This window comes from Cupressus sempervirens, chromosome 5 (assembly GCF_028749045.1).
Source record: "Cupressus sempervirens isolate cs-2001-9-10 chromosome 5, ASM2874904v1, whole genome shotgun sequence".
Classification (NCBI taxonomy): domain Eukaryota; kingdom Viridiplantae; phylum Streptophyta; class Pinopsida; order Cupressales; family Cupressaceae; genus Cupressus; species Cupressus sempervirens.
Window position 1 is genome coordinate 198656111 of NC_143122.1, and position 13976 is coordinate 198670086.

The window sequence follows — 13976 nt, forward strand, 5'->3', positions numbered from 1 at the left end:
AGAATAGATCAATTATTGACTATGCTAGGACCTTAATGATGGAGAAAAATGTTGCACTCAAGTACTGGAGAGAAGCTGTAAGTACTACAGTCTACACACTCAAGAGAGTTCAAGTAAAGAAAGGTACAAATGCAACACCTTTTGAACTATGGTATGGAAATTTTCCTAATGTAAAACATTTCAAAATATTTGGATGAAAATGATATATATATAAAGAGTCTAGAAATGGAAAGTTTGATGCAAAGAGTGAGGAAGGCACATTTCTTGGTTATTCTACTAGAAGCAAAGCTTATAAGTGCTTGAATGGTAACACTAACAAAGTAGAAGAAAGTACAAATGTGAAGTTTGATGAGCTTGCAGAAGTTCAAAGTATTGAAAACACCAAGAAAGAAGAAAAATAAAAGACCTTTGTATATTATTATGAAGGAATACCTAATGATGGTGAAGTTGCAACTCAGAATGATCATCAGCAACAGAATCCAATATCTACTGAGTCACAGACAATGAATGCTAAACATCAGACCGAGTTGCAGAATACATAAAATGTTCATTCAGATTTTGAGAATAGCCAACAAGAAGAAAATGAACAAATACCTGATGAAAATATATGTGAGGATACAAATTCTAAAAGAGACAACATGCAAACAAGGAAAGAACTTGTATTGGCAAAATATGTGAAAAGACATCATCCTGCAGATCAAATTATTGGAAACAAAGAGGTAGGACCAATGACAAGGAATAGACTAAAAAATGAAACATATCTGCTCAGCAAAATGGAACCAAAAATAGAAAGTGAAGACATAACAGATGATGACTGGTATAATGCTATGAAAGAGGAAATAGAACAAATTGAGAAGAACAAGACATGGACGTTAGTCTCAAGACCAGTTGATAAGAATGTAATTGGAACCAAGTGGGTGTTTAGAAACAAGTTAGATAAGAATGGTGAAATCACAAGAAACAAGGCAAGATTAGTCTGCAAAGGATATGCACAAGAAGAAGGACTAGATTATGGAGAAACTTTTGCTCTAGTTGCCAAAATGGATGGTGTAAGGACCTTACTAGCCTATGCAGCCTTCAAAGGATTTAAAGTCTATCAGATGGATGTTAAGTCTGCATTTCTGAATGGTATACTTTAAGAGGAAGTCTACATAGAGCAACTAGAAGGTTTTATTGATGAAAAGAACAAAAATAAGGTATGTAAACTACATAAAGCTCTATATGGATTGAAGCAAGCCCCTAGAGCTTGGTATGAGAGACTTCAAAAGTATTTGGTGCAAATAGGATTTGAAAGAACTGATGATAATAGCAACATGCACATCAAATTAGAAGAAGGTAAGGATATTCTTGTATCTGAAATATTTGTGGATGATATAGTTTTTGGAGGAAAGGAAGTACTATGCAAGAGTTTTGCTGACAAAATGAAACATGAGTTTGAAATGTCTATGTTTGGAGAAACCAAGTTCTTTGTAGGATTTCAAGTGTATCAACTCAAACATGGTATATTTGTGACACAATAAAAATACATCAAAGAGATACTCAAGAAGTTTGGATTGGAAGACTCCAAACCTGTCAGCACACCAATGGCAATAGGACATAAGCTATCTAAAAATGATGAATCAACTAAAGTCAATCAAACAATGTACAGATCCATGATTGGAAAACTACAATATGTTGTACATAGCAGACCAGACATAGCACTAGCAGTTGGAATAGTGGCTAGATTCTCTACCAATCCTAGAGAAAATCATCTCATGGTTGTAAAAAGGATAATGAGGTATCTCAAAGGAATTGATGATTTTGGCCTATATTAAAAAAGAATGAGATGTTTGAGCTCAATTCATACACAGATGCAGATTGAGGAGGAATATTGATGACAAGAAAAGCACAAGTGGAGGAACATTATTCTTAGGTAAAAGGCTAGTTACTTGGACTAGCAAGAAACAAACATGCACATCTCAATCCACTACAGAAGCAGAATATGTGGCAGCAACAGTCAATTGCACAAACATTGTGTGGCTCAAACATCTATTGAAAGGAATGAAAGAAGAGGAAACTAAACTTGTGATACTATATTGTGACAATACAAGTGCTATAAACATATCCAAGAATCTAGTAATGCATGCAAAAACCAAGCATATTGCAATCAAGTATCACTATGTTAGAGAATTGGTGGAAGACAAACAAGTGAAGATGGAGTACATTCACACAAAGGAACAAATTGCAAATATCTTCACCAAACCATTGCCCAATGATGCATATGAATATCTTAGAGGCAAGTTGGGGGTAATGCCCCTAACTCAAGCAGTCTAAAGCAACAAAGAGGCTGCCCTACATCAACAGAAGTAGATCATTGAAATATCGAAAGAATGATGCAGAGGATGACAATAGGAGCAGAAACTCTAGATCAGTCACAAGCATGGTGATAGAGGGAGAAAAACATGAAAATGAAAAATTTATATTCAACATGTTAAAAATGCTACATCTTTGGCATTTATGTCAAAGATGGAGATATATGAGAAACTGATCAATACAAAGTAAGACGGAGATATATATGAAGGATCAGGAATACAGAGTAAGGATGCAACAGTCCAGAGGGAGAAACAAACCAAGGGATTCAGATTTTGGTGGTAACTAAGTTGATCAGCTTAATCAATTGATTAGTTTGGTTTGCCATCAATGCTAAAGAGGGAGACTGTTGGAAATGATTGAAAAGATCATGAATGAAGAGAAATGGAATTGGTAAAGAATGTTTCAATCATTGTTTTGTCATTGATGTCAACCTTGCCACTTGCAGGAATGAAAATTGCTTTAGTGATCCAAATACTATCAATTGGTTGATTGACAAGGAGGTGGTAGTCAATAAGATGTAACTAGAGTACCTAGAGAAAGGTTGAAGTTATGATGTTGTAATGAAGTATAAGGATCAGCTAAGCTATTGATGAAATAGTGTATTGATGACATACTCTAAGACATAGAGGATGGATACACCAAGACATATCAAAGATGTAAGGATTAACTAAGTCCTAGTTAAGTGCCGAACAGATTCTCAGTTGAAGCTGAGAAAGCTCAACTTAGTGTGTGCCGAGTGATCTTCAGGTGTCGAGCAGTCTTCAGGTGCCAAGTGCAGATTAGGTGCCGAGTAGCAGAAAAGATAATAGGTTTCGAGTAAGTCTTCAAGTGCCGAGCAAGATATAAGTGCCGAGTGATATTGAAGTGTTGAGTGAATTTCAAGAGCCGAGTTTCACAAAATTTTTTTAGGTGCTGAGTGCCAGTAAATAAAAATAAAAGGCAAGTAACATAGAAGGTGCCGAGCATCAGTAAACCAATGATGCCGAGTTGCTACATTATTTTGAAAAGTCAAAAATTTGCCAGATCGAAGCCGACATGGTAGTTATCTAGAATTTTGTAAACCAGATAAAAGATAAGAATGATGAGCTGGTGGCGCAAAACACTATGTATAACATTTTTGGTGAATGCTAATGGATTTATCATGAAGTTTCTAGATAGAAACAAGAAATGGGATAGATACATTGTATCCTACCTAATCCATTGAAAAACTCTAAAATTTGAAAGGGAGATTTGAGTGAGAAATCACATAACTTCTTTATAAGGAGTTACAGGTAAAAGATCAAGTGCGCATGCAAGAGAGGGAATTGGTCATAAGTGTGATCATGTGAAGAAGGAAAGAGGAGTAAGAAAAAAGCATCAAGACTTTGAGTTGATTGAGTGACTAGATAAGAGCATTGGCATAACGAGTGGAAGAACTCAACGAGACAGATCTTGAAGGATGAACAAGTTGTCAGCACTGCAAAGGAGGAAAGCCAAGCAAAGAAGAGAGCTCAAAAAGTGATCTTAAATCTGCAAGGTTGAAGTTGTAATCTGTATTAGGTCAAAACCCTTCTAATACTTTCTTACCCTTGTATTAGATATTGAAACCCTACATTGCTAGGTTAGGTGGATAAGCCTCAAGAGAAGGATAAAGAGATCATCAGAAGAAGGATAAAGAGATCCTCAAGAGGAGGATAGGAGATCCTTAGTGAGGGATGAAAGATTCTTTTGAGAAGGTGACTGTAAATCCCATGGACTTGGGTGAGCCTAATAGCTCTATGTAAATCCTTTAATAGGGTGACATTCCAAGTTGAATGTTCTTAAATCTTTTAAAAAGGTCACATTTAGCAATGTGCTGTAGCCTTTAACAGAGCAGGCCTTTAATAGGGTAGACCATCAAAAGTGGTTGAAATCAATTGCACAGTTATTTTGTGGGTATCATCCCCACTCCAGTTTTACCTTCTTATTCCTGGAGGGTTTCTAGGTTATCAAATCCTTAGTGTTATGTTGTGATGCATGTTTACTTTTCATGGTTGTTTTGCATGCATGATAATTTCAGTTATGTGCCATTAAGGATTTGTAGAAAAAGTTGTATTGGACATCATTGGACCTTGAATAACTGATTCAGCCCCCCCCCTCTCAGTTATTTTAAAGAATTCTAACAAGTTGGAATATTGATAGCTTTTGAGTTGGATAACTATGATAACTATGTTCCTAGTTCCAAAAATATTGAGTTTGCATTTGAAGCCAAACTCTCACTCAAGGAAAAGAGCAAGAAATCAAATACCAATCAATCAAGAACTAAAGGAGAAATTGAAGAAAGTTTTGACAGTGATCTTGAACTTGTTGAAGCCCTACTTGCAAAGAAATATTCCAAATAAAGAGGAAAATACAAAGGCACAATTCCTTTAATCTATTTTTCTTGTGAAGAAGTTGGTCACATTGTTGCTAGGTGTGCAAACAAAAAAAACAAGGATGAAAAAAAAAGTAAAAAGTACGAAGGCAAGAAGGAATTCAAGAACTACAAGGACAAAGGTAAGAAATCTTGTTTTATGGCTAAAGATTCTGATAATAGTGAAGATGAAATGGTATATATTGCTGTAAAAGATGAATCTAATGATGAAGGAGATAAGATGACACTTATCTCTCATGTTAGCAAAAATGATACATGGATTATTGATAGTGGCTACTCACATCATATGACTGGAGATAAAACAAAGTTTGAGCACATGGAATATTATGATGGTGGTACCATAAGATTTGGAAATAATAAACCTTGTTGTATAAAAGGAAAATGATGTATTTCTTTGACCAAAGAACTTATATATGATAATGATTATTGGGTTGAAGGACTAAAGCATAATCTACTAAGTGTGGCATAGTTGAATAACATTGGATTCAAGGTAAAATTTATGAATGGGAAGGCCAAATTGCTGAATGGAAAAGGAAATCTGGTTGGATCTAGCAAACAAACAAAAGGTAATCTATTTGATCTTGATCTTAGTGAAATTCATGTTTTATTGCTCAAGAAGAAGAAAGCTAGTTATGACACAAAAGATAATATCATGTAAACTTTGATAATCTGGTTAAGATAAGCAAAGATAAAAGACTAAGAGGTATTCCTAGCTTGAGGAAACCTGATATGGGTCTATGCAAGAATTGCCAAATTGGTAAGATGGGAAAGAGAGGGAGGGAGAGGGAGGGAGGGAGAGAGAGAGAGAGATTATGGGAGATTAGGGGATATGATAGAAAGAGTGAAAGAGAGGTGGTGAGAATGAGTGAGAGAGAGAAGGGATGGGAGAAGGATAGAGAGGGGATGAGAGAGAGAGAGAGAGAGAGAGAGAGAGAGAGAGAGAGAGAGAGAGAGAGAGAGAGATGATAGAAATATTGAGAGATATAGAGATTAGGGATATGATATATATATATATATATATATATATATATATATATATATATATAGAGAGAGAGAGAGAGAGAGAGAGAGAGAGAGAGAGAGAGAGAGAGAGAAGCTAGGAGAGTGAGCCTCAATTTGCACAATACCATTTTCTTTGTCATTTATATGTATTGAATATTATCTTAAAAGAGAGACAACTAAATAGGGAATGAGATGGATATACAAATTTTACCATATTATTGAATTGTACAGTTACATTTTAGGTTAGTTATGCACACATACTTTGAAGGAAATTTATTGAAATATCTTTCTTATTTTCACATATAATTTTTGACAATCTATTTAATATTAATTGGTTACAAAAATTAAGAAATATATCTATCTATCTATTGTTAAGAAAATACAAATAATTTACACTTAAAAAGAGGTCAAATGACATCTCGCCCTACAAGATAAATAAAAAAATAAAATGAGGAAATTAAGTACAAGATTGAACATTTCTCCATTTACATGCTATAAAATATATGGTGATTGAGCTATAAAACCTAGGACATTTAATCAAAAGTTAAATTTTATTGTATTATGCAATGTTAACATATCTACAATCTTCAATACATACGTATATTCATGTGAAATAATTGATAAGATGGAAATGACATATGTTATAGTTACATTATTATTAATGGTATTATTCAATTTTATGATCATCAAAAGGAAATACAATAAATGAACAAATGATGCTCCCACGATCTTGGAGTGATTTCAAGGGTTCATATGTTCTTGAAGGATCCAAATTCCCATATACCTGCATTTGTTGCATGATAAAAATATTTTGTGAATATAATAATTAGAATATCATGAATGCTAAGCAATGTAGATTAATTATTAGTAAACATAAATACCTTCCGAGCATCATGGTAGTTGCTTGTGGATTAGTCCCAGGAGAGTCTTTATAAATAGAAGTATCCACAACTCTTAGATTATCAACACCTTTCACTTGACATCTTTTGTCAACCACCAAACCAACTTGACAACCCCCATGGTAATGGTAATATGTTGCTAATGTATCTTTGCAAAACTTGGCCAAGGCATCATCATTTGTTTGATTCTTTGGTAGAGGAATCCCAAAGAATTGAAGGCTTTTGGAATGTTCATTGTCATTAAATGCAAACTCTTGAATAGAAGATGTCATACTTAGATTAATCATTACTTTCACACAAAACATACATTTTTGTAAATCAAAGGGGTGTGAATAATAATTGTAACGAACATAGGGGTTATCTTGAGGATTTTTGGTTTTGAGCCGAAGTTCACCCCTTGATAAGGGGAATGCCACCTTACTTGCAACAAAGCCTAAATATTGTGTATTTGTGTTGTTATGTTGCAGAAAGCTAGTAGATTGGATGTAGAGTTGTAAATTGTCTAGAATGCCCACTACTTGTACATTAGAAAATTCAAGTGGTTTTGGAGATATTACAAAGAATTTTGCACTAGGGTTATCTTGAACCTCTTTCCCCACTAAAGGAAAATTTAAAATAAGAGTAATATTTAATTTTTTAAGGTGTCGTTTTGGACCCATTCCACTCAAGAGGAGAATTTGAGGACTACCTATACTTCCCGCTGACAAAATCACCTCACTGTTGGCTAACAATTGATTAAGCAATACTTGATACTTTATATTGTCGCTACTACTTGTGAACTCCACTCCAATAGCCTTAGGCTTTCCTGCAACATACATTGTCAACAATTTTACATATACATATACAAATATATAGAGATGAAAGATCTTACAATGAAAACAGTTGAAGTTTTATCCTTGTTCAAAATTTCATAAAAAGAAATGGGGGCTAGTAGTTGAGCGAATTCCAATAATTTTGATACAACTTCTTGATTTAATGTCCACCATAATTGTGGTGACTTCAAAGTTTTATTGTTGATGATGACTAACAATAATTGAATGCAACATATTCTTTAGATCTAAAAAAGAAACAAATCATATCTAACTTTTTTGGAGTCTTTTTAGACACTTGGAGAAAAACATGTTAATGTAGCATTGTTTTTGAGGACATGACCTTAAACTTTAGTTATAAGAAAATGACATGACTTTAAGGTCTTATTGTTAATGATGACTACCAATAATTGAATGAAACATATCCCTTAGATCTAAAATGCAACAAATCATATCTAACTTTTTTTTTTGGGACTTTATGAAAATTTGGGAAAACCCACACTAATGTAGAATCATATATGAGGACATGGTTGAAACTTCAGTTGTAATCAAGGGACTTGCCAAATAAATTATTGAAAAAATAGGAGCGATTTGAAATTTCTTCCTAAGATTTTGAAGAAGTCAAATTAATGTAATCAGTTATTAGATCATCTCCCTTATTAATTTTAATATGGAAAAATTAAAATACTATATAAGTGATTTGAAAAAGAATTTTGAAAGTAAAAGAGGCATGTGTACCTGATGTCAAATTAAAGAGCACTCTGCTGGCAGTAGCATTTAGAAGAACAACAATATTTTGAGGATTTGCATAGTGGAGAAGATCAGCAGCAGTATGTCTCTTTCCACTGTTGTCAAAGATTGAGGCACCAATCTTGGTGCCCTCCAAATGATCCAAACTATATCCATTGTAAGGAACAACTCCAGCTTGGACAAGCCCATCCTTGAAAGCAGAACTCCATGCAGAAAGTTTGTGTGGTTTGAAGACGTTCATCTTCTCAACCCATTCATATGATTCATTCACAACCTTCTCATCCCACTTCATTTTCTGAATATACTCAGAGCTTGCCCTGCTGTAGAATCCAGCATTTATAGCTGTCCCACCTCCTAAAACTCTGGCCCTTACCAACTGAACCCCATCTTCTGAGACAAAACCCTCTGCTACATAGGGATAATTTTTGGGGTCCCCAGAAAACTTGAAAAATCCTCTGAAGTCCTCAACATCAGGATTTCCATAAGGAGAGTCTCCCCTCTCCAATAGCAAGACAGAGTAGTGCTGTGATAGTGTTGCTGCCAGGGGACACCCTGCTGCACCGCCTCCAACCACAATGTAATCATAGGTCTTTGCAGCTGTCTTCTCAGCATCTGCTGTTAAAAATGCATATGGGTATTCTGAAAACATCAAGAATGGAGCGTTACATATTGTGATCTGAAATGTTGATGAAAAAAACTCTAACACAATCATTTTCAGAAACTGCAGCTTACTACTAGAGTGTTTTCTATCAATGAGTATTCTGAAAAATTAAAAATAAAGAATTATATGTCACAGGATATTCTGAAAAACATCAAGAACATAGCAATGGGTATTCAACGAACAGAAAGAGCAGATATCGATGGGTATTTGCAAACATCAAGAAAGGAGCAAGACCTATGCATTACATATCAATTAGTATTCTTCAAACATCAAAAGTGGACCATTACATATCATTGGGTGTGAAATACATATCATTGGGTTTTCTACAAGGTTGCATGGGACGGGCTACTTGGGGTATCGGTGTCGTAATGGTATGGGTATGGGTATTTTTTAAAGTAGGGGACAGAGTACTTGACTACGTCAAACTGAAATAAAAATCAGAAATCTTAACCAAGGTTCTTAACTATAATGCCCTCCACTGAATACCTGGCACTTGAAATACATGTACCCAGACTTAAGTAGTGGGTACATGTCCTAGAAGTGTGGGTTCACATACCCATGCAACCTAGATTTTCTGAAAACATCAAGAAAAGAGCATTACATATCAATGGGTATTGTGAAAACATCCAGAACAGATCTTTACATATCACTGGGTATTCTGCAAACATCAAGGACAGAGCATTGCATATCAATGGGTCTTCCGTAAATATCAAGAAAAAAACATTACATATTAGTGTGCCAAACTATGCCTGGGAAAAAGACAACTGTACATGAAGCTCTCTTGAAAACTATTTATTTCAGACAAAGTTTGTGAAAATTTCCTTAGTAAACTACTGATTTCAGAGAAAACTTTAAAAGTTTGTACTGACATAGAGTAGATATTGCTACTTCTGAACAGAATTGATGGTGGTGATTTGTAAACAGCAGGAAGCATGAAAAACAAAGAACATTTTCCCCATACTCAATAAACTATCTAATTCCTCTTCCAGATTTGAAGCTGAGATAAATATTTTGTGAAGCAGTGTATTGGATGCAGTTTTCTACAGATGAGATGTAAGGAAGATTAACATTATCAGGTTTCTACAATTTATTTGAAATGTGTAATTTTATTTCTATATTTGATTATGTAAGTTTTTTTAGTATCAATATTTCTATATTTGATTGTGTAAGTTTTTTAAGTATCAATATATCAGAATGACAAAATACAAGAATAAAAAATATAGATCATTGTTAGAATGAAAGAGTAAAAATTATGGATAATTTTTATTCTTACATTCTCTCATTCTGAAGATGGATTATAGAATGTGATCTGAAACGTTGATATTTAAAAAAACTTATATAATAGAATCCAGAAATAAAATTGCACATTGTAAGAAGGATACTTGACTATATTATCTACCCAGCAGATTAGGTATAGAATATTTGACTGGATAAGTTGTTCTGCCTCTTCAACGTCTGCTGTCGTGAATGGATATGGGTATTATGAAAAAATTAAGAACAAAGCATTGCATATCAATGGCGCAAACTATTTCTTGGCTAAGAAACAACACTATATGAACGTCTCTATGAAAACTATTGAGTTTAACCAAAAGTTTAAAAAATTGTACAGACCCAGATCAGATGTTGCCGCTTCTGAACAGGATTTTCGGTGGCGATTTGTAAACAACAGCAGGCATGAAATCGCAAAGAACACAATCTCCATACTGACTAACCAATCTAATTCCTTTTCTAGATATGAAGCTGAGATAAGTATTTTGTGAAGAAGTTGTATTGGATGCAATTATTTTACAGATGAAATGCAAGGATGATGCATATTTGACTGCATTACCTATCCAGAAGATTAGGTGCACAATTGACCTGCGAATAATGATTGATCATTTTTCAGAAAAATGTTGAACAGCTTTTCTCTTGTCTATTAAAAAAGTTAAATAAAATAATATATTATAAAACGTGCACTACTTTCTTGTAACAGATGGACATGGCCATATGACCGTTTTAACAGCTTCCTTTCTTCAAATTGTATCATTGATTAAATTTAAAAAAATGAAAATATAATGATTTCTTTTGAAATTTTCAGCATTTGATCTGCTGTGATTGAAAAAGAACAAATTTTTGAGAAAATTTAACTGTATTTTTTGAATCTGAAAAAGAATCATGTTTGACTTTTTGTTTGTTTGTTTTTTCGTTGCATTTTGTGGCCAACACCAATTAAATGAGAGTATTATTTTGTCACTAAATTCCTTATGTTAATGGGTTATTAAATGAGTCCTTCTATACTAATATTTGATATTTTTATATAATATGGTATTTGTTAAACACTACATTCTAATTTTTTAACTTCATGATTTTTATATATTAATTTTGTGAAAGAATTAAGATGTTATATATTGTGATTTGATTTTGTGATAATTAAATTTTTTCTCGTATTTTACTATAATATATTTATTTTGAATATAGCACCAATATATGTTACTATTATTTTTGTTATATTTTAATATAACTAGATTTAATATTACTATTATTAATTATAAAATTAGATTATAACATAATTGTACATTATAATGATAACTAAATGATTTGTTATATGCATCTACTTCTATTAATGTCAAAGTAATAGGAATAAAAAATTATTTTAAACATTTTTCAAATTCATTTATTTCATATCATACATTACTAAATCTTATATAAAAATATTATTCAATTTGTTATGAATAAATATTATAAAATTTAAATATCATATAATATATATGCTTGGGACTTTTTTACTCATTGATTCATTCGAGTCATAGTATACATTACTAAATCTTACATAAAAATATTATTCAATTTACTAAAGAAAAAACATACCCAACATAATTGAGAAATTTGTTATATTCTAATATAATTTTTATTTCTATTCATATTTCTAAATAATTAATTTTTTATTTTAATAATAATATATTAAAAAAATATTTAATTTTATTTTTACTTTGCTTTGATATGAAATTTCTTACTTTGTATTTTGATCATTTATAATTAGGGGATATGATATAAAGAGTGAGAGATGGAGAGAATAAGTGTGTGTGTGTGTGTGTGTGAGAGAGAGAGAGAGAGAGAGAGAGAGAGAGAGAGAGAGATTTGGGGAAAGGATAGAAAGAGTGTGTGTGGGAGAGAAAGGGATAGGAGAAAGAGGGAGGGGGGATATGAGAGAGAGAGAGAGAGAGAGAGAGAGAGAGAGAGATTAGTGGATATGATATAAATAGTGAAAGAGAAGACAAAGAGAGAGATTAGTGGATATGATATAAAGAGTGTGAGAGAGAAGGGGATAGGAGAAAGATAGACATGGATAGGATAAAGAGCGAAAATGAGAGAGAGGAGAGAAAGAGATGATGTGATGGAGACAAGGATTGGGGGATATGATAGACACTTGTTTAGTATAATAGATAACCCGGTCTCTCTCTCTCTCTCTCTCTCTCTCTCTCTCTCTCTCTCTCAATCTAACCTTGTGAAATAGTAATACAAAACCTGCTCGAGTTTTGAATGCATTTTTTATTTTTATAATCCGATTGGGTTATTTGAATCCAAAAAGCTCGATCCAGTTATTTGAATCCAAAAAACACGATTGGGTCATGGCTTGGTGATAGCCTAAGAAAACAACCCAAAGGCTTGGGAAACTATTTTCCCTCCATTTTTTTCCTTTAGAAAGTTTTTCATCTTCTAAGATGAATTATCGTCTTTGTCTTCAGCAAGTATCCTAATGGGGAAGTGGGTATCTCTAAAATCACCATCATAATCTTACACGTCTTCTTAGCTAAATCTAACCTTACAATTTTTTCTTTTTTCGGACAACATTAACATTGTAAACTTTAATTACTTTTACCAATGCCTTGACATTCCTCATAGACATATGTCTACCATTTTTTTAATAACTTTTGATATACTTGACCAAATTCAAAATAAATTACATATTACTGTTCTACCCTTGATTATATACACATTTAAAAAAAAAGTTTCCATTTTCAATTATTTTGATACAAGTTATGCTCAGCACACAAATAGGTATCAAAATTTCAGGATGTAATCTATTCAATAATTCATAACAAAAAAAATACTCATCATAAAATTACAAAAAAATACACAACTTCTAGATATGACTCTTAACTATCATTTTACCAAAGAGATATGCAAAATACTAAATATAACTATGTCTTTTCTGCTACACACGAAAACAACTATGTTATGTTTTCTAAAAAATCAAGAACTATTTTTTGTGTGTGCAGGGTTTGAACCACCTAATCTTATCCATTTTGTAAAAACTCTAGTAGTTTAGAAAGTAGATTCAGAGTACTACAATTTATATGTTTGACGCATCTTGCCATTTTTAGTGGATGACCCTCAAATGTCTTGTCCAAATTCAGGTTTACCTGATTTTAGAAAAAAGTGTCCACTTATACCCCCTTTTTGTACACCATCTTGGTGCACTCACCCACCCCTATGGATATATTATAATTGTTCATATATTTTCAAATTCATTTATTTCATATCATACATTACTAAACTTATATAAAAATACTATTCAATTTGTTATAAATAAATATTATAAAATATAAATATCATATAATATATATGCTTAGGACTTTTTTACTTCTTGATTCATTCGAGTCATAGTATACATTACTAAATCTTACATAAAAATATTATTCAATTTACTAAAGAAAAAACATACCCAACATAATTGAGAAATTTGTTATATTCTAATATAAGTTTTATTTCTATTCATATTTCTAAATAATTAATTTTTTATTTTAATAATAATATATTAAATAAATATTTTATTTTATTTTTACTTTGCTTTGATCCAAAATTTCTTACTTTGTATTTTGATCATTTATAATTAGGGGATATGATATAAAGAGTGAGAGATGGAGAGAATAAGTGTGTGTGTGTGAGAGAGAGAGAGTGAGTGTGTGTGTGTGTGTGAGAGAGAGAGAGAGAGAGGGGGGGGGGGGGGGGGGGGAGAGATTTGGGGAAAGGATAGAAAGAGTGTGTGTGGGAGAGAAGGGGATAGGAGAAAGAGGGAGGGGGGATACGAGAGAGAGAGAGAGAGAGAGAGAGAGAGAGAGAGAGAGAGA

At 32.8% G+C, this 13976-nt stretch overlaps 1 protein-coding gene across 3 annotated transcripts; it reads right to left on the minus strand.

The window, feature by feature from the left end:
- Window positions 1-6278: 6278 nt before the first annotated feature.
- Window positions 6279-10736, minus strand: LOC149555075 (protein HOTHEAD-like). Of its 3 annotated transcripts, none has more exons than XM_089829106.1 (4): window positions 10477-10736; window positions 8193-8816; window positions 6628-7450; window positions 6279-6530 (listed from the first exon to the last, which is right to left on the minus strand). In XM_089829106.1, the coding sequence occupies exons 1-4, from the start codon at window positions 10565-10567 to the stop codon at window positions 6488-6490; spliced, it is 1581 nt and encodes a 526-aa protein (XP_089685232.1). In that variant the 5' UTR covers window positions 10568-10736; the 3' UTR covers window positions 6279-6487. The 3 variants fall into 3 exon arrangements, with proteins under 3 accessions (XP_089685232.1, XP_089685231.1, XP_089685229.1); XM_089829105.1 differs by having other exon boundaries at window positions 8193-8819; XM_089829103.1 differs by having other exon boundaries at window positions 8193-8843.
- Window positions 10737-13976: the final 3240 nt, after the last annotated feature.